Source organism: Rhagoletis zephyria, unplaced genomic scaffold, assembly GCF_001687245.7.
Source record: "Rhagoletis zephyria isolate East Lansing unplaced genomic scaffold, Rhagoletis_zephyria_1.1 Rzeph_scaffold_00013, whole genome shotgun sequence".
NCBI classification, from domain to species: Eukaryota; Metazoa; Arthropoda; class Insecta; order Diptera; family Tephritidae; genus Rhagoletis; species Rhagoletis zephyria.
Genome location: NW_016157097.1, coordinates 234,726 through 257,325, shown reverse-complemented (window position 1 = coordinate 257,325; position 22,600 = coordinate 234,726). Strand labels below are relative to the sequence as shown.

General features: G+C 35.3%; 1 protein-coding gene across 11 annotated transcripts in view; it reads right to left on the bottom strand.

The window, feature by feature from the left end:
* Pka-R2 (cAMP-dependent protein kinase type II regulatory subunit) overlaps positions 1–22,600 on the bottom strand; it is a 204,867-nt gene that overhangs the window by 3,129 nt on the left and 179,138 nt on the right. For 9 of the 11 annotated variants that reach the window (XM_017611297.1, XM_017611290.1, XM_017611274.1 and 6 more), the window contains 5 exons: positions 17,352–17,447; positions 15,423–15,570; positions 14,875–14,950; positions 14,620–14,802; positions 9,991–11,793 (listed from right to left, as the gene is read on the bottom strand). In XM_017611297.1, coding sequence (XP_017466786.1) covers positions 11,651–11,793; positions 14,620–14,802; positions 14,875–14,950; positions 15,423–15,570; positions 17,352–17,447 — 646 coding nt within the window. In that variant the 3' untranslated portion in view covers positions 9,991–11,650. Of the gene's footprint in view, positions 1–4,956; positions 5,291–9,990; positions 11,794–14,619; positions 14,803–14,874; positions 14,951–15,422; positions 15,571–17,351; positions 17,448–22,600 lie in introns of those variants that run through there. The other 2 variants (XM_017611339.1, XM_017611336.1) reach the window with 2 other exon arrangements.

Sequence of the window (22,600 nt, the reverse complement as noted above, 5' to 3'; positions counted from 1 at the left end):
CAACACAAGCACCACAGCACCACAACACAACAACACAATATACCACACCACAACCACGACAACTCTTGGTTCCTCCAACAATCTGCATGGTATGTCAGACCAGGATATTCCGTAACGTGACATCAGTCAAGTGCAACACATACCTTGGCTGGTGCCATTTTAGGGCATGCTCACGTGTGCGCACCACGCGAGATTGGACGCGGAACTTCGAGGGCCCATGTTGCAAACCCCAATTGCGATGCCAACCACTACCACCACAGGTCGGTAGCCTCAAAAGCAGCGCACACACACAATGGCGGCAAGGCTACACACATCCATCACACCCCGCATAACAACACGTCTCCCGAACCACATGAAGCTCCTTAAATTTAACTGCAACGGTCTTCATGGGAAGGTATATTGATAGCTGCGGTCCAAGAGACGAAGTTGCACAACAAATCAACGTTGTTGAATTGTGCCGGATACAACGTGCACCGTCGAGATCGCGAGCGAGATAATGGTGGTGGCTTAGCGTTCATCACGCACCACACCGTGCAGTACCGTCTTATTGAAGCAGACATCGACAGCAGAGATACCACCCTAGAATCTCAGGGCATTCCTGTCCCTGCTGCCTGGCAGTATATCACCCTGATATAGGTGCGCTCCTCAGAGGTGATGATAGTAGGTGACTTAAATGCGCACCACGATCTTTGGCACTCAATCCTGTTAAACGATCGTAGGGTAACAGACTTGGCTGAGCAGATAGACGATTCGACATTCTGCACAATGAACGACGACGCACCCACCAGGATTATGGGCAGCTGCTGCAGCTCGCCAGACATAACAATAGTCAGCGCTGGTCTGATAAACAGCATATCATGGCGACCTATGCTGACTTTGGCATCAGACCACCTGCCCATAGTCATCTTTATCGAAAAACCAACCGACTTTGCTTCCGCGGAACACCGGACCTATATCAACTTTTCTAAAGCTGATTAGAAAGGCTTTGCGGAATTTACTGAGAGCTCCTTCGCTGCGCTCCCCACACTAACCGACGTCCACGTTGGCGAACGTAAGTTCCGCAGGGCTGTCACTGCTGCTGCGGCCCGCTTCGTACCGGCAGGACGCATTACGAACCCCCGTCCAAACTTCCCTGCTGAAGCGGCTGTTCTAGCCGATGAGCGGGCTATTTTAGCTGGAAGTTCATACTGCATCCTCCAGCGGACAGAGCCAAGCGTCGAGTGACCAGAACGCTGCACAAACTGTCAACAACTTGTGCCCCTTGCTTTCACTAGCGATGAAGGTCAGGTGGCCATCGGAAAGACGAAAGCCTCCAAAGCCATGGCTCCCGATGGAATATGCATCTTGATGCTGAATAATTGGGTTCTGCGTGAGTAGAGCACCTAACGGAGGTCCTCAATATCTCTACAAACTGACGGACGAAGTCCAGAGGTTCATTAAACAACCTCTGGACCCGTCAGCTTAGCGACAGGCCTTGAGCGGCATTCACAGGGAGTCAGTCTCGAGTTATGTAGACTGCAGACCTGTGAATGCCGTTCTAGTGCACAATCACCGGGCTTCGACGAGACGGAGCTTCATCGGCATCGGGAGACTAGAACCACAATAGCCCAACTTCGCTCTGGCTACTGCAGCAGGTTAAACTCATACCTGAGCAGATGAGCCACATGAGTGTCCTGCATGCGGAGAGATACCCCATGACTCCAAACATCGCTTCGTATGCCCGGAAAACCCGACAACCCTAACGCCTTTAACCCTGTGGACCGACCCTATTGAGGTTGCACGCTTCTTCGGGCTTGCGTTAATGTAGCTTGACGACAACGGCTAAGATATTAACTGATATGGGCGGTGTTGTTGAAGCCGCTACAACAACAATAACACCTGCAAGTGTTTTAAAATTTTTGATAAAGAATCGCAAACAAAGGGGAGGGACCTACAATTATACACCGACTCCGAAAGGCGATTGTAGGTTTATGAGAAGCTATTTTTCATGGCAGAAATACACTCGGAGGTTTACCATTGCCTGCCGAGAGGCGATCGCTATTAAAAAAAAACTTGTTTGTTTTTATTTTTTAATGTTGTCTTGAATCGGACTTGAATGCAGGCCCTCCGGAATGGTAGCGCGCACTGCTAACCACTACACCGCAGCGGCCGCCCTGCATACACGCGTACCGTTAAATAAAATGCAACACATTAGGGAGACATTTATTTTGTATGTATTTAAAAACAAAATTCTTTAAATTTTGCTCTTTTTTGTTTCTTTGTTTGTTTATGCCTTATACTTAAAAACTCTTAAATAAATAAATCAACATAGTTTAATTTTTAGTATTTTCCATTGAAATGCATGCATTTTTCAATGTTACTTTTATTGTTTTTATTTTTTAGTGCTGTTTTCTTATCGAATTTGGTTTTTGATGCTTAGGTTGTTTGCGGATATGCGCATTATGAGCGAAATAAATACGTTTGTGTGTCTGCATGGGCATGCATATGCACGTACTTACGTTTTGTTGTTTACTACAATATAGTACAACGGTACAAAGGGCTTAGTTCTTACGTTTATTTATTTATTTATTTATTTATTTATTTTAATTTTATGCATCAATGTTGCTTTCTTCTTATTTTCTCATTGCTTTTAACTTATCTTTTATAATAAGATCGTTTTATTTTCTTCTTGTTTTTAATATGTCTAAAAATCAAGAATAATGCTTTACAATATTTTCCGATATGAATGATATAAACTTCTTCACAAAAATTTACAAATTTATGAAATTATTTAATCAAAATAATACAAAAAAAAATTAAGTATACAAATACATAGTTTTGTTATTGTTTTTGTTAGTTTTTAAAATTAACGTCTCATCGCAAGCGAAATTTTAATGCAAAGCAAACGCATTTCCACTAGGCATCAAATTGACAAACAATTTGGGCCATTTAAATTTTTTTACGCGATTCAGGTCTAAGGGCAGTTCTCAAAGTGACCAACTAACACTCGCTCGTTATTTTACTTGCACTATGAAAACGGCCTTGAGCGACTAGTTTTTATTATGATATATCAATGAAATATTTTTTTTCCACTTTTCGTTACAGCTGTACAGGTGCAGTTATGGTTAGCGAGTAATTTTTGCGTGGAACATTTTAACTCCTCAACTCCTTTTGTAATAGGCATTTTTGAGCCTTATTTCGAGGTTACAAAAATTCAACGAATATATTAAGTGGCGAATTTTACAGAGACTTGAGGAAAAAAAACTTCGCTCCTTAAGAAATTTAAGTTTTTTAGTAAAATACTCTGCTAAATACCTTTTAGAATATTTTAATCCTCGAAACGCCAGTTCAAATTAACTTAACTCCTAATGGAGGGAGTTAAAGGGCAACAAGTTCTACGAAAAAAATTGCGCAAAATTTTGCTATATGTACAGTTTTGTGATCGCATAATTTGCTCTTCTCCTGTACCCGAAATTTCCTGCTTATAATTTTTTAAAGAACATTCTTATCATCAGACTGCCCTTTTAAATGAATTTCCATGGAACTGCTTCAAAATAAGCGTCAAATAGACCCATTACGTTAAGAGTTAAGGGGTTACAATGTTTTACCAAAAAATTCCACACTCAATTTTAGTATAAGTATCTGAAGACAAGAAATATGTTTGAAATTGCATTATTTCGCATAGCTTTATCGGTCATATTTTTTGTGTCAATTTAATGCCTATTAGGAATCCGGCTGTTTGCTGTTTAGAAATGTCCTTATTTGCTCATTTCAAATGGAGCGTTCCTACGCAAGCAATATTCTTTTACATTTTGAGCATATTTTGCATAAAATATATATAAGCACATATTTTTAATTTGATTTGTCAAAAATTTTTTTTATAAAAAAATGTATTTTTAAATTAATTACAATAGCGACTCTGTAGTGTTTTATGTATTTGTTTACTCTCAATAACAATCGCTCTCTTAATGGCCTGCATCGCTGAAACTTTTACATAATTACACTAATAGTAAATATGATTTGTTTGTTTTTAGTCAATTATTATTATTTTTTAAATTTTTGCTTTTGCCTACATGCAAAAATTACGCATTCTTCTTGTTTTTTCTTTGTTTATGTTTTTGTTTTTTGTTGCTAATTTTTAGCTCTTACCGTACCGTACCGTATGTACGTTTGTTTGTATTAGTATATCCTTTTGTCAGGACCCGCTAGCTTCACTTTTTAGTACCCCAGATTTTGTCTAAATTAAGAATAATTAAAAAAAATAAAAATAATAATTAGCAAACAAAAAAGTTTGTTTTTAAGCGCCTGGCTTACACCCACTTTGCAAATTTTTCCAACTGTAAAAAGTTTGCTCACATTAATTTACGCACGGCCGTGTGTGTTTATTTATGTGCATGTTGGTACATACATACATATGTATGTACATACATATATGCGTGTAAGCTTATTCACAGCATTGGTCGCAGTTAGTACTTGTACGGCAATAATGCATAGTTCACACATGTGGTATATATGTAGCTAAATTTTCTCCTTTTTCAAACTAAATTTTTGTGCTTAAAATGCAATAATGCAAATACATATGTACATATGCATGCATATTCATGTGGACTTGTGTCTAATGTATATATGAATGTAAATAAATATTTCTTGTTTTCCTGCATTTCTCGTCTATTTTGTGCAGAACTTTACCAGTGCTGTTGCAAGTACTTTTTACTATTACTTTTTACTTGTTTTTTTTTTAAGTTGCAATTGTAGTTTATGTTGCTGCCGCCGTTCGTGTGATTTGCCTGCACCACTGTTTGTCTTCTTTTAATTTTATTTTCGTATTATCTAATCCTTTGACTTTTAGCGTTAATGACTATTTTTTATAGTTTTGGTTGTTAGTGTCTGCTGCTTGTTTTGTTTTGTTTTGTTTTGTCGCTGTTGCTGCCTTCGTTTCTGCTGCTGCTGTTGCAACCTACATACATTTTTTCATACTAATGGCATCCGCTGCAATTTGCAAAGTTTGCAGTTTTAGTTGAATTTTCATGAAATTATATAATTTTGTTTTTCACTTTCTTGCTTTGTTTTAAACATTTATGTATGTAGTATACGTGTTTTTCCTTTTGTGCAAACGTGTGTGTGTGTGTGTGATTTTCTTTGCATGTATGTATGTATGTTCATTTTTAAACTCAGACTTTTTATCGTGTATCGCTAATGTTGTTTTTAGTGCCAAAGATTTTAATCAGCTGCGTCTCGTAGTCGTCAATATTACGCTTCATGATCTCCATGCAAGGACCCAGCAAACGTTCGAATGCTCGCACCTCCAAAACTAGCGTGCGAGAGGAGAATAAAGGAAAAAGAGGAAAACAATTATTAGTATATATCCATGTAAATTTTAGCCCAAATTTATATACATATATGCTCTTATCGCCCGCATGCAAAATTAGAAACAGTTCTTAAAGTTAAATTTTCATGCCTCACTAAAAAGTCGATATTTATGTATGTATGTAGTATTTTGAGAGAAAAACATAAAATAAGAAATTAAACAATTAAATAAGCAAATAGTTAGTAAATCCGAATATATGGAGCAATACATGCGTTTGCATTCACACGTACATTTGTACACATAAATGTATTGTAGGGTGGTCCTTAAATGTAGGAAGCAAATTTTTACATCAGATTTCCCAAGCCTCATCCCCTAGGTCGATGCTCCTACATATTGTCCAAGATATCACATATAAATTTTTGCCCGATTAGAGTCAGTTAAGGCGTGGCGCATAGGGTATAATAATTTATATGTGATATCTTTACTTTAGTAGTAGCGATTTCGGGTATTATAAAAAAAAATATGTTTAATTTTTTGAGTCTCAATAGAGGCATCTGGTCTTTGACCCCTTTGTCCACACGCCTTAGCCGACTCCAATCGGGATCAAAACTTATATGTGATACTTGGACTATGCTGGTACCGATTTTGGGTATTAGATGAAAAAAAAAAATTATTTAAAATTTTTCAGTCTCTATAGAGGAATCCGATCATTGGATCCTGTGCGACACGCCTTAACAATCGGGACCAAAATGTATGTATATGTGATACCTGAGACCGTGGTATTATCGATTGCGAGGGCGAGACTAAAAAAAATTGTTCATTTGATTTTTTAAGGACCACCTTTATGCATACATATATAGGTTAGGTTAGGTTGAACTGGCTCTGCAGCAAAAAGTTATCAACTGATAAAAAATAACCAATTTATAGTTATCTTTTTTGGGCGATTTAGCTATAAACTAGTCCCGTTTCCTGCAGGGTGCTGTTTGATGATCACACTAGTACGCTTGGACCCTTTACGTCCGTATGATCCATGGTGTGGATTCTATAAACCATAGCAATTGACGTATATCTAATTTGAATAAGTCGCCTAGTTTCTCGAAAAATTCAGAACCCACGAAATTCCAACTTCCCTTCCAGAGTGCTGGATATTCGCGTAATAGGTGCCTTAAGGTTTCAGGCTCTTTTTCATCTCAGCAGCTCCTGCAGAAGTCGTTGTAAGGAACATCCAGCCTATCCGGCTATTGTGTCCCGTTAACAGGCCTACAGCTGTATACAGGTCACCTCTGCTGAGCATCGGGAGACATTGTGAACCTTTCACGGGTACGGATGTGCCCTTTTCAAGTTCGTCCACCATCTCAGTGCACTGGCACCCACACTAAGTGAAAAGCTAGCTGCTCAGCCATCTCGTTTAGAGATTTGCGGCAGCCTGCAACAGTTTTTGAATTACAAGTGACGAATCGAGTAATTTGAGTGCAGCTTCACCCCTCTACTATTTGTGACTTCTTTTGTACGTAAGTACTCAACAGCCTCTTCAGCCTGAAGATGTTACAATGAAATGGTAGGCGAAAATATTTTTTTTAACTCTGAGAGCTGAGAAAATTCCACCTCCAATTCTACCATCCAGCTTCGAGCTGTCGGTGTAGAAGTGACTCTCAGATACTCTCTATGAAATTATAACCTTGAATCCCTTAGTAAAATTTAACTTAGTTAGGCAGTAATCTTTGTCATGGGTGCTGACTTTATTTAAAATTGTTGTGTGGCCTTCAATATTCACCTACCAAAGGGCCAACTCAGGTAGTTGTAAAACGCCACGCGCCGCGTATTGTTTACCCATAATATACAGAGTGCACTTTCTTATCCACTAGGCCACCACCCCGTTTAACTGAATTGGCCTAACCACCGTGGCGCATAGACAGTTCATAATCTTCGGGAACAAGCTCCAGCTCTTTCCAATTGCTCCTTTGCAACTGCAGACAGCTTCCTAACACGCTCCTTGCTATTTTGTGCCCAGACTAGCTTTTTGTGCAGTACCCCGCCTAGGTGCTTGGCGAACGCCTACTAACGTATCTGCCCAGCGTTGCTCTCGCCAGTTTCGTTCGGATAACTCTGCCAACTAGCTGTAGTAGATCAATGCCTAGATCCGTTAGAGTCCCCGTGATTGACACGGGTGTAATATTATTGAAGGCACCCTCGATATTCAGGAATGCTATCGGTCTATATTCATTTAGTAGTAAGGCTTTCTCAATGTACCTAAAGATGCATAAAACCATATGAAAGCTATCTCCAACGATTGCTGTAGCTGTACCGGTAAACTCCGTCCGGACCACGGGTTAAAGGACTCTATAGCCCAAATTAATCTCTCCGTAGTGAGGATACTAGCTGTTACTGGCTCACATCTCCTACTTAAAAATGGGCGTTTCCATTATGACTCGTAGGACATTTAAAATCAGAATTAACTGGATCGTCGGAACTCAAGCAATACCGAATTTTTTGTTTGAACATAATATGATTGTACATAATCAACTTATGGCCCCGTCAGAATGGGTACTTCGCGTACGTTCCTCTCAAGGATGAAACTGACAGTTGTGTTTGCATAGAGAGCGTCAAATTGGCACCCCTTGCGTCGACGGACCCAACGAACGTTGGCCAATACTCAACTTTTGACGCACACAAGTCCATCACTGCTGACAGTTGTACGACCCCGCGTTTACACAAGACAAGACCAATGAGAATATGCTCATTACACATTCTTTGAGTAAAGTAGGCATCCAGGCAATAAACTGGGCCTTATGCATAAAAAGTGAGCTTAAGCTCAGACTCAATTTTTGCACTGAAGGGGTGAGCTCAAGCTCAACAATTTGTACTGAAAATCGAGTCGGAGCTTAAGCTCACTTTTTATGCATGAGGCCCACTGTCTTCGAAAAGCCAGAGACAGTGATGAAGACATCAAGAGAAGTGGGAATATATAGTAAAAAAAATGTGAACGTTTTGCTATAAAACACTTTTAAAAAAAATACGAAAAAATTTTTAAGTTCCTTGTAACACCATATTATTTGAGCGAATGTGACTGGTGGAACACTGAAAATGTCTTTATTTTTACCTTTGTGCACTTATTAAAGACGAATTTCAGTCAAAACAGTTTGTTTTCAAGCGAGATTTTTATGTGTTGTAAAATGTATATGTACATACGATACGCTTTCCTTTTCATAAAAAATTAATCTGATATAACCTTCATAGATATATTAAAAAATATTTAATATTGTGACTAGTGGAACAGGTCTTTGTAATTGGTGTAAAAAGTAACAATATATGATGTATAGGTTACCACTGAAATAGGAATAATTAGTGGAATTTTAAAATTTACGTCTATTTACTCTTTTACATGGAATGACCTTGAACTGTTTTTTTTTTTTTTTTTGTCATTTATGTTTTATATAATTAAAAACCTTGACTCTTCAAAAATCACTTTGTTTTTGGAAGTTACAGTTTTTTGTTGAAAATACAATGTTTTTTTTTGGAAAACTAAATTTCACCAAAATGGTTTTAAGGCCTAAGGAGAGAGCAGTCGTGAGTATATTCATGCGGTGTATTCTCAGCAAATCGCTCTTTCCAAGCACAGAATAACCCATCACCAGTTTTCATTTGAATGCAATTACAATATTTTTAATAACAGTATTGGCAAGCAATATTCTATGTAGCCTAAAAATAAGAATGTATCTATGTATGTGTGATAAACGTTTTATGATTAAATGCCATTTTCACAATGTAACTACTTAGCTCACATTTATTAGTAAATTTTCGCTTTGTTAAATATTTATACAATTTATTTTTGAATATGAATTAACTCGCCACTGTAAAAATGGCGAGGTGTGGCTGCGGTGTGTGTGAAATGTGGAGCCAACACGCTCTAGTTGTAACGCTCTTTGTGTCTTCTATCCAGTGTCGATATTGTGTCAATAACTACTAGATAATATTCAGCTATTTTAAGAGCTTCATAGTAATTGTAGTTATAATTAATCAACAGGATTTGAAGTGTTGGTGTGCTGCGTGTAATCCTTAGACCGCAATTAATTTTAAGTGAACATGCGCCGAGAAAAATTAGATTTTTTTTTTTTTTAATTTTCATTACTTGGCGTCTTACCGATGAAAAGTTTTTCTTGACTGATTTTTGCTCCAATTCGATGATGATGATGTTGATGAACGAGCACTGTGACAGGTGGGGATACCTAAACCTAGGGAATGACTTACATACTATGGACCTAAATATATTTTGGATAATATATAAAAACGAACCAGTGTGCTAAATTAGTATATCTGTTATACTTATGTTAATATAATTATTTAACTACGTAGAAAATATTATTTAGCTATAGTGGCAGCAAAATAAATAGGGAAACAACATTTTAACTCGTTTTGGTTATTTTCCTTCTACCTGTTTTTATTTATTTTTAACAAAAGCCATATAAGTCAAATATTAGAAATTAAGCGTTTTTAGAAAAAATTGCGGTATGGTAAAGTATAAGTTTGAAATTACTAAAAAGTGCCGCTGATATTTGAAATTTTTTTTTCGGACGGCTATAAAACTGCAAAACAAAATCTGTTCTAAAACCCTAGTGCAAAAGTTTTATTTTTGATGAAACTTTGTTGAATTTCCTAATTTTTGTACAAAGTTTGAAATTCGGACTTACATGGTTTTTGTTAGATAACGAGCTTTACTTCAAAACAAAAAAAAAAAATAATAAACACTAAATAAAAGTAAGAAAAATAGCCAAAATGTCGGGACCCTATTTACATTTCCGCCACTGCATAAGTATACGGGTATATTAAGTGAAATAAAACTACGGATATTTTAGATATTTTTTTTTTTTGCTACTTCTGTGATTGTAATGCGGATATTTGGAATTATCGTTTCTCTTTTCGGAGAACTTGCAATTAAGATACTTTGTAACTGTAATATGTGCAATTAAAATTATTCAGCACTGCAAAAATAAGATTTTGAAGTCGTGGCTCTGAATTTTTCTTCTCAACCTCAAATAAATCTACTTTTTGAATTTAGATTCAGAAAGTTAATTTTGTCAAATTTAAAATAGCAGTTCCAATTGTCGTTTCTTACAATTTTTGAAAACTAAACCCAGCAATTGAATCGCTTTGAAGCATTCGCTCTCTTTTTATACCGAATTTCCATAAATTAAAACTTGATGAATGTTCAGGCAATTCTTTCTATTAAAATTTTGAATACCGAATTTCTACTAGGCACTGAAATGGCATTTTAAATACTTATATATCGTTGGAAACGAACTTAACTACTTTTTTACTAATGCAACGGCACAAGTATTTTTTAATGCCCACCTTGTCGTCGAAAATTTTCGACATTTAATGCCCAGTGGAAATCCGGCATAAGCCAATTTATTCCGTTTTAAGTTTAAAATTTCTTCATACTACTCTGCACAAATTGAGGAAAATCAAATGGCATCTCGCAAAACCTTGTTATATGTCTGGACATTAAATGACATAAATTTTAGCGACGAAGACTTAATAATGTCTAAAAAAATACTTTTAATTATTTATTTATTTATTAAAAGTTTGTAAATACATTCAAATAACCATTGATTTCGACACCGTTTTAGCAATGCTTGCTTTTTTAAAGAGTCAAAACGCAGCAATCGTAAACATATCACTAAAACTCTGGTCAACAAATCAACAATGAGAAAAACAATAAATCATATTAATACATATGTATGTAATGGGAAAATTTTCAATTTAAAAATTCAAACGAATGTATTTTCGCGTGCCAGATTAGATAATTGTTCTTCATAGATTTCGGCATTGCGCTTCAGTATATCCGTAAGAAAGCCAAGAATTCGCTCAAAGGCACTGTTGTCCAAATCTTTATAAATTGATATGATCGTTTGTTAACAGTTATCGCAGATTGATTGAATAAATGATTGATTGATTGTAAATGTTAAGCATTGATTAAAAATTAAATGAAATTTATAAGCAATTTTTAAATTAAAATGTTAGTATATACGGAAATATGTAATAAGAGAAACCACAATTTAACCCTTTCTGGACCATGAGGATATGAGTAAAAAATTATTGCTTGAAATGTGGGTTGTGTCATATATATTTATGTATATTAAGGACTATGTTTATAAACATATTTGTAATTTTTAGTAATTTTTCTTCTAATAATTATGTAATGGTTTAAAATAGCAAATTCAAAGAGAGGTACGTCACACGGCTACTTTCCACATATGTATGTGTGTAAGCAGCGCAGCTCTTTGAGAAAAATGTTTCCTTTGGTCCCGAAAAAATTAAAAATCAACTTTTAGCATACACACACAGACTTAACAAAATTCATAACTACAATTTAATGTCCTGCAACATTTTTAAATTATCATAGTAAATACGCAAATCATCATCCAAATAGCGATAACCACTGATTCCACTCTCTAACAAATTGGTACATTTACCAAATAAACGCTTAAAACAGTCGGTATCTAAGACTACTTTCACACACATTATGCATAAACATACATAAATACATACATATGTAGGTGAAATAAAAATTAATAGATACATAAAATTATATATATGTATGTATAGGACATAAACAGACGAATAAATGCAAAAAACAAGTATAATAGGAAGCATACAAAAAAATTAGAAAAGTAATTCCATACAAAAAAGTTTAAGCGGGTTTATAATTTTTACGAGCAAATTATTATTGAATGAAAATAACATAAATAGTGTAATAAAATAATTAAAATTAAAATATTATTGGAAAAAATAAATAAAATGAAAAAATTAAGAAAGAAAAAAATAAACGGAGCGAAAATTATTACATGTTTAAAATGGTAAAAAAAACGGAGCAGAAACTACGTAAAGTCAATAGAATACAAAAGAAATGGGCTGTGTTTATGAAAGAATTAGTAATATTTTTCTAAAATACCACACCCATCGAAAAATAGAGGTTTTGCATTAAACTTTTTTTTACTACTTAACAAGTATTTTAAAGCGCTTACAGCTGTGAACAACTTATATAATGGGCAGACGGCAACGTTAGTCTGTACCCTCACAGATGGCGGTACATATTGCGAGTCCGCCTACCCGTGAGGTCATGGGTTCGAGATCCACGGCCAGCATAATTTCCTTTAACTAGTACAAAAAAGTGCTCATTCTCGTAATGGGCGCGATCCAATTCGAAAATTGTAAGAAGGCTCAGGCAATACTCTCAACTTGGGAATTAGCTAATTGGTTAGTTACTTAGTTTAGTTTTCGGGTTTAGCGGAGCGAGGTACTTTGCAAGAACTTCTGTCCCTTAGGGCCGTTTTCACCATATCTGGTTAACACTTATACCCAGTTAAACATCGTTGCCGACGCTACTGACTCCATGCATATAATATTGTATTGGTAACGTCGGTAACGATGTTTGACTGGGGATTAGTGCTAACCAAAGATGGTGAAAATGGCCCCTAATGACGACTTCTTAACCTGAAGACGCAATACTTTTTATAGTAAGTAAAAGAAAAAATAGACTTTAAGAGGTTAACTCCGGCTAAATTGAAACGCATTCCCGTTTGTGTAAGCAAGTGCCGTTATCCCAGTGAAGGGTTAACTTACAATCGGTAGTTAATTATGATTTTCAGTGCGAAAAGTGAGAGTAAAAAAATTTAAATGTAAAATGTGTAAAGCTGATCTGATCATCCTCACAATAAAGCTGCCACTAGGGATCTGCTGACAGACCCATCTTATGTATATACGAAGGTATACGACTGTGACGGGCTGGATAAATAGGGAGTGAGTTAAGGTTAGCTCTAATTAAAACGAAAAAAACAGTACACGGCTTATTCTCGCATGAAATATAATGGAACCATCCACCCATTGAAATTGACACTTTAGTGACGTAATGTCCATAAATACCGATTCTATCAATCATGATGATGATCTGATATAAAGGAAAAAATATCGGTTTTCTAGATTTATTGTTCTAAGAATTTGACTCTGATTCTATCTAAAGAATGTAGATAACATTTAAAATGGCCTCAGAAAGTAAACGTCTTTCCATTGGACCCCAGATTCGAGCCCTGGTCCGAGGCAAAAAAATAGGTTATCATAAAAAACAACTTTGAGGATAAGCTCATACGATTACTAGCTTGGCGAAATGTGTGGAGCGCTCGGAATCCTTAATAAATTGCCCAGTAACGTTCTTTTAATTGCTTCTTTTTATGAAAAAAACCCACCATGCAAAACATGAGAAATAGGCAACAATCGTCAATGGCAACAAGTTGGCGATTCATCGATTTATTGCCGTGGTGAAAAATCGGCAACATCAGTTCGTTCATGTCAATTTTGGAATAAATAAGTTATCAAAAATTCCCATGCTTGTCAATTTCGCGTCAACAATATTATCCAAACAGTATTATGTAGTTTATACCAAAGACAGGATTGAAAATAGGAATAGGATAGGCCTCAAAGAGAAATAAGGAATTCGTTCCGTTTCTATGTTCCAATTTTGTATACAAAAAATAAATGAAATATTAAAAAGAACAAAATTATTCCAAATAACGTCTGAAGCGATAAGAAAACGACTCCTTCGGCGGACGTTTTAGAATGACTGGTAATACGAAATCAATATGATGGCGGTATTACCGGCAATAAATTTGTTTCCTTGCCGGCAACAGAAATTGTTTGGCGGGAAGGTTTCCCATGAAAATACATTTGCATAATTTAAAATTTGTGTGAAAAAATTAAAAATATTTGTAAAATGTCAGCTGATTCACTGCTACTACCTGGCCAATATTCCTTGGATATTGGATATTTCTATGAAATTTCGATATTGAAGAACAACTATATCCAAGAAAATTTTCTTCATTTTAAAACTCAAGTTCCCAAAATAGCTTTCCTTAAATACAAATAAAAAAAATGGCTTTCGATAACCACATTTCACATAAGTAATGTGCTCTTATAATTATAATTTATAATTTAATTTTTAGTGAGAAACTCTCATACATTTTTATGTGGCCTTATTTTTCCGGAATGCTTCCTATTTCATATAATTGATTGTCATGATAGGTGCAAATTGAAGCGACAGACTCATAGAATATATCGGTTGCAATTATCTTTATTCAACTGTTTACAACTGTAAGTTATTTCCAGCCGATTGCTTTGAAAATTTAAATACATTCATATTCAATACTTCTCCCTGCTATTTTTATGGATGTGGTAATGAAAAAAATATTAATTAACTAATTTAAATTCTCGTTCAGAGGTACATTAGTACATACGTACTTATGTAGCCACAAAACCTTTTGAAATTTATTTTAACTTACATGCAACTTTAACTTCTCCATCGGCATAAACGGAAGCAGCACGTGGTCGGTGTGTAACCAAAGCCAACTCTCCAAAATATTGACCTTTGCCCAGTCGGGAGATTTCAATTTCCTTGCCGTCCTGATCCATTTTCACAACAACATTACCATCCTCAATGAAGTACATACCGTCGGCGGCATCACCTACATATTTGGCGTAGGAATAAATATGTAAAAATTTAATTTCTCATTTTAATGTTTGGTCGAGTACTCCACCTTGTTTGATGATTCTGTCAGAGTTAGAGAAGTGTTTGGAAACTAGGGCATCAGCCAAGTTCATGCGCTCATAGGACTAGAAGAAATGAAATTTCAGATGTTTTATTAAATATTTTGATTTGTGTAAGTATGTATATTAATTAAATATATTCATTCATTGTATCACATGCGTAAACGTTATTGCACGAAAAAGAGAATAAGTGTTCAGAGACTTATGCCGAATTTCCACTAGGCATTAAAATTACAAAAAATGTATGCCATTTAAAAAATGCCATGTGGAAATGAACTTAATGATATTTTTTTTAATGTAATGACACGATATTTTTTTAATGCCCGACTTTGTCATTTGTCATTTTTGCCATTTAATGCCTAGTGGAAATCAAGCATTAGAAATTATTTTTATCTTGAAAAAAAAAAACTTGCTTAATCATTGAAATTGTCAGAGAAAATTTACCATGGTTTTCTATGTAGAAAACGACGAAAGCAGTTACTACTCGTTTTAAAATCCGTTTTAGATTAAACGATTAACTCTCTTTGAGCACACTCACCTTCAACGCTTTCAACATCGGTACGCTATCCAAAAGTGTTTCGTACATTTTTCGCTTTTTAAAAGCGGATTTCAATAGAATGCGACGGAACGTTTGACGATCCATAGCCCACAGTAGGCCTTCTGTTACAGCTTGTATGGATGCGGCTCTGGATAAATGGAGTAAAAATTAAATGATGAAATTCAAAATGCAGGAAAAATGCTGGCATTTTTTTTTATTAAATTATGGAATCAAAAACAATCATCTATACATATTACATATCGTCGCTGGAATAATGAAATAGTGTAACATGAAAAGTATAGTTTTGAGAAAAACGAATTGGAAGTTTTTATAAACCATTACAAACCATACGAATACAATTTCAGTTTTCGGGAATAAATTAGTGGGCCAAAGAGATATTTAAGAAAACTAAAGATTTTTCTAATAGATTAAAGGATTGTCTATCCAATGGTGCAATTATCGAATAATAGTGTATGTGGCATTTACACTGTTTCTTTATTCGAGCGACGATATAAAGGAGACGAGATTCTTTGTACGCGGTAATCTCGAAAACTACTGAACGGATTTTGACGAGATTTTCTCTAATATACTTTGTAACGATAGGAGAGTGACCTTTTTTACTTAGAATTTAAATAGGGTTGCCACCTGTATAAAAAAAAACTATAAGATCCGCACCGTTCGTTGGATTACCAAAACTGAGGTGCCAAATGAAAGCAATTGGTCTCTAGAAAATCACTAATGTCTAATTATATGAATGGGATTGCCACTTGTCAAGCAAATTATTATATTCAATACTAATAAGCGTAGGCGTCATAGTATAAAGGAAAGGCGAGCTATTTTGACCACGCTAATGAACGAATTTAGGAGAGATTTTTTAAGTATACAATAAACGAAGTACTTGATGACATATGATTTATTTCTCCAAAAATGTAAATGTACATAAATATGCATACATTCAGCGCGAGGCTTCGCCGGCTAGTCGCTTTTAAAATAAATTGCGTAAAGAAAATATTCATGAGGGATCTTCAATATTTTATTAGAAAAAGTAGACTTTTAGACGAGCTGGTTATCTTAAAGGCATACAATATTTTAGGTAAATATGATTTTCTCAAAATAGCAATTTTTTCAGGTTAATATTAAACTTTCCGCTCTTTCACAAAAATGAAACCATAAAATGATGCTAATGAATATATTTAATAGATCCGTATGTATGTATGTATGCATGTTTGTATTGAAGTGCATTTCCTCTTTTGACGATGGTTTGTTAAATATTTAAACAGCCTTTTTTTGTTGCACACAGCTCTTCAGCTTTGAAAATCGTAAATAAACGTTTTAATTAAAGTTATTGAGTATCCTTTTGCTGCCGACCAGAGAAAATCATTAATATTGGTTTTATGCTTATGTACATATCGTCGTTTAAAGTGCAAAACCGCGTATGTGAAGTTGTAGAAATTATTTTCTAGAGTGTAAAAACACTCATATTTCAAAATGTTTTTTTTTGTTTTTTTTATTAAGCAATCGCATATCTGCCTAGTATATTTCAGGACGAATGGATAAGGATTGAGCCAAGAGCTTGTGTGAGAGCAAATCCAATTTTTGGCAGCCAATGTCAGTTACGCGGTTTTGCGGGATCACGATACGCGGTTTTGTACTTTAAACGACGATATGTATATTCATGGTTATTAACCTAAGAATTTTTGCCAGGCGCGTACAATTTTAATCTAATGAAGTGCAAGTTTAAACCGGCTAAAAAATCGTGTTGATTTTTGAGATTTTTGTTTTTTAGCACTGCTTTTTAGTTAATTTAAAAAATAAATTTTCTGTTAAAAAATTTATATTAATTTTTTCTTCGTGCGTGTATTTATGTAACTTAGCGTCTGGGTTAATGCTAATAAGGAATATTTCCTTTTTTGTTTTCCTTTTACTCACCTTGGAACATTGTAGAGCAGCGCCAATTCACCGAATATTCCACTATTGTCATAAGTAGAAATATGATCGCCATTACAAATGACTTTGTAAACTCCGCTGTTAATAGATATGTAAAGAGAAAAAAGAAAAAAAAGAGCAGATATAAGTATTTGAAACTTTACTATAATATGTAGTCTGCTGTAGTTATTAATAGATATATGAATTAAACTGTAACCATCAAAATGTTTAAGACGAAAACATAAGCACAAATCAAATGTCCCACTTTACCATTACTTTCAGTAAACAATTTTAAATAGCCGGCAATTACCACAACGTCATTTGGAACCTACATACCAGACATTGGCAAAGGGTGCTGTTTTTGTGACTTTAAGCCTACTCACGTTAAAAACGGAGGATGAACGAACACCACCGCAAAGCGTGCTGTCTTGCAAATACAGCCACCACAAGTGAACGATGCTTATAACAGCTCATACTGATATTGACTTCGGCAAATCTGTACTCCGAATGATCGTGCACGAAACCAGCAACCGCCGTATTTGATCGACTGCCAAAAGCACGATACTGCTTTGGACGGTTGCCGAAAGCATGACAGCTTATGTGAAAGACTGGCGAAGGCAAGATGCCGCAGTTAGCTAACTTGATTTGTTGCAGAAGTCAAACCGCCGCCTTTGGTTTGTTGCTGAAGGCGCGTTTGACGTGTTGCCGAAGTGATGATACTGTAGTTCAAAAACATTCAAAGACACTTGCTTGTTTGAAATGAAGCATTGATATGTACATACATACATACTTACGTACGTATGCATATTCACAACTAGCCAGCAGTGAGCAATGCAACTGAATTGTAGACGCGCTATAAATACATACATACATGCATACGAGACGATAAATTACCCTTTACCACATTCGTCGTCATTTCAGCAACAAGTCAGATGATTTTCAGCAACAAGTCAGATGATTTTCAGCAACAAGTCAAATGGCTTTCAGCAACAAGTCAGATGATTTTCAGCAACAAGTCAAACGACTTCTGCAACAAATGATGACTCTCATGTTTTCGGAGCCGTTCAACTGCCACGTTTGCTGGTTTCGTGCACGATCATTCAGAGTACAGATTTGCCGAAGTCAATATCAGTATGAGCAGTTATAAGCATCGTTCACTTGTGGTGGCTGTATTTGCAAGACAGCACGCAATGCGCTCGTGTTCAGTCATCCTCTAATTTCGTTTAGGTATCGATACTACTAAGCCAACGCCGCTGCTCAGTCATACAAAGCAGCGGTATTGAATGAGTATGAACAGTTGACGATCAACCGTTGCCAATTCCTGCTACATACATATCTACATAACAGAACTTTCCTTAGTATTTTTTACTAAAAAATACAAAAATAAATAAAACGTTAGGATCATAGAACGCTGAAAACTATATACGCTTAAATGGGTCACAATTAAATCGAGTCCAATTAGCAAATCTAACGACAACAGCTTAAGGCTGATTTATTCCTGTGGGCAAAAATTAATTTGGTCATCACACAAAGCAGAAGATATCGATACCTGAGTGGAAGATCGACCTATTTCGGCAGCCAGTTTGAAAACGCCCTATCTCAGAAAACTTTTCTACATTTTCAATTTATATTCAGCTGAGATAGGGCGTTTTGGAACCGAATTCTGAGATAGGGCTTTCTTCAACCAAATTCCGAGATGAGCTGGTTTTCAATCAAATTCTGAAGTAGGGCGTTCTTGAAAAGTTTTCAGAGATAGGGCGTTTTCAAACTGGCTGCCGAATTAGGTCGACTCAGGTCCACTCAGGTGACGATATGTATGTACTATATAGATATATATTGGGTTATGCTATCTGGTGATTTATGAATTTTAAAATGCTTAACCACTTTGGACTGTATCATGTCACATTATCTTTATAGCAAAGTTCAATATGTAGAACACAAGGGTTGCTCCATAAGCGGGCTCACTTTTTAAACGCATTGATGCAAATCATCAGTCAATATTATTTCTGAACGTCAGGAGATGAAAGTATCCATCAAGGCGAATTCATAATATAAGTTGGTAGCAATAGTTCAAATACAAAAAAATACAGGTATTTTTTTAAAAGCTTTTATTTAACTTACTCTGTAAGGATGTAAGTTTGTTTGTTTGCGTCAAATTTTGCAATCAATTTTTGACCAACATTCCGATGACCTAGAGCAGTGGTCGGCATACTAACACATTCAATGCACTGCTCAGCTGCCGCTCTTCGTATACGTGTGAAACACACATGTGCTCAGAGAGCGCTCACTGAGCTATGGCCCGTCGACCACTTACCTAGAGACTTGAAACTCCAGACCCGATGACAAGGCAATGACGAATTAACTCGATAGGTGGCGCAGGAGTCGAGATATTAAAAAAAATAACATTTCAAAATTTCAGCTTCTCTTCTCTGCAGGAGGAAGAGGGAAAGAAAAGTGGATTACTTACTCTCACTGTCTCAATAACTCATTCATCGAAATATACAATTTTGAGACTTGTGTACCAAATCAGCTAGTAAAACCACACTTTGTGAATTCCACTTGATATCCTATATGCGAAAATTTCATGGTTGTATATACATATTAGACATTGATATAGTATGTACATATTGCACACCTAGATCTAAAGTAAGCTAACTCAAAAATCATAGAGGGAAATTTAACTGCTTGTGGATCGTACAGATGCAGGGCAATTAATACAAAAACGGGTGTAACAGTAGTTTTTAGTTAATGTATATAATCAAGAAGAAAAAAATATTTTTATTATTTTTTTTTTGAGTTGATCACAATTTAGATCTAGGTGTGCGATATATAAGTCATGATTTGGGAATAAGAGAGGCTGATCCATTGCGTTTAAGAAGACAGCAGTGGTTTTAATTTTCTCCTAGCCCTCTCATAGTAGAGAACCACTTTATGGAGAGTATAAGTACAAACCTTGCAGTCCCGTGCAGTGAAAGGAGATTGCATAAAAAAATACCCTTCGCCTAGGCACCCATACAACGACCAAGTGCAGACTTGAGCAACTTAATCTTCAACTTTAATATACATTTATATCAAGTTCAGAAATTGCTTAAAATATAAGTGTGCTAAACTGTGAAAAGTTCAAAATTTAGTGTTATACGTATACTCCTATCATTCAAAGCTTTTTTAACACACATTTAATACAATTTACAATTTCGAGCCATAACAGCCATCAAATGCAGCTAAATCGAAAATAACATCAATAAAATTAGAAAACCATTCATAATTTCCAACAAAAATATTTATTCCTGATCTAACCACGTACGAATGAATGCGTTACCTGCGGAAATGTGCACTCTGTGCTTTGTCTCTACCTTCATTCATACATACCTACATATATACATTAGGGTGGCCCTTATTTCGAAAAGCGCTCAGATTCTCAGTATCATCCCCTAGAAATGTGTGAATAGCCTAAACACTAACCTATATAAAGTTTTAGGGCAATCAAAAAAGATTGAGAGGTGGCTCAAAGCGCTCAAAGTTTCCCATGTATTTTATATGGTGAAAAACTATTTAGAATCCTTGAAAAGCAGTAATTTTCAATCGGCAAACTATTTTTCTCTTCACGAGACTTCCAGAAAAAATAACCATTTGTTTATTTAAAAGTTTATTTATATTAACAATTTTTTATGTTCCCCCAAACCCCTAAGAACTGCAATGGGGCACCCATAAAAAATCGTTAATATTAAACAAATTTTAAATAACCAATTGAGTAGTATTTTTTGAAGTCTCCTGAAGAGAAACAGAGTTTGCCGGTTGGAAAATATTGCTTTTCAAGGATTCTATACAATTTCGATGTAAAATAGTTCTTTCGCCACATAAAATACATGGGAAACTTTGAGCGCTTTGAGAGACCTCTAAATCTTTTTTGATTGACCTAAAGCGTTGTAAAGTTAAGTCTTTAGGCTATTCACACATTTCTAGGGGGTGAGACCGAGAATCCAAACACTCCATATAACTAAGGGCCATCCTAATGTACATATACATGCACATTGGACCACGCCATTTCTTAAGTTCTAAAAAGTCTAGTCTAAAGTATTTTTGCAAGGCAATTTCTTCGGCATATATACTCAGATCTTTAAATCTGATATATCGAAGTTCTTTTCTCGAGAATGAAATTTGTTAGTTCCAAAATTCATTCACCTCAATCACTACGTTCTAGCCCTCCTCTCTAACGCCCCTGTCCCTATGGACAGACCCCGTCAAGGCTGCACGCTTCCTCGGGCTACCGCTAATGGGCGGGGTATATTATTGTCGCATGTAGGTGTCATCGAAAAATGCAAAAAGGCGACCCAAGGTTCCGCCCGAAATGTTTTTCGAAATAGTTTTGAAACTCAGGGGTGTCGGCGATTTTTTTTTGCTTGCATGTGCATATGTATATTAGACTGTATCAGTCCCCATCCAAAAATAGAATCGTTACTATTTTTCCATTGGAATTATAAAATCAATTATATTTTAAGACGTCCACCAAAATATTTCGGAAAAATATTAAGATTTACGTGAGCTGGACCGATTTACCGAAATACCTCTAAAAATGGAGTTTTTAATGAATAAAAATAGTTTCTTAAAGATTTTTTTTTTTTTTAACCCCTCAAATGATAAAACGGTTTAAGCTTAAAAAATTTGCATAAAAAAATTTAAAAAAAAATTTAAAAAAATTTGAACGGAATTGTAATAATGAGATTTATAATGCTGTTTTTTAACTTTTTTCAAAGATTGGTATAAGAAAAACTTGAATAACTGAGCCTAAACTGGTCTGATTTAGACTTAAGAGGTGTCGGTGGCAAGGTATTTTCTCACCCTTTTTATTTCTTTGCTAATAAACTCATTCAAAGGATGAAAGAGAAAGGTAGGATGAACGCACATCATTCAAAGTTCAATTAAGATGTGTTGGTATTTGACAAAAAAAAAAAACAAGAATAACTTTTTTTGGACAGAAATAAAAACAGTGTGAAAATACCTTTCTACTGAGAGCCCATTAGTCTAAATCAGAAACTATTTTTATTCATAAAAAAACTCCATTTTTGGAGGTATTTTCAAATCGGTTCAGCTCACTTAAATCTTAATATTTTTCCGAAATATTTTGGTGGACGTCTTAAAATATAATAAATCTTGTAATGCCGATGGAAAAACCGCAACTTTTTTTGGTGATGCAGTCTAATGTATGTATATGTACATACATACATACATATGCGCATACACATAAAAAAAAA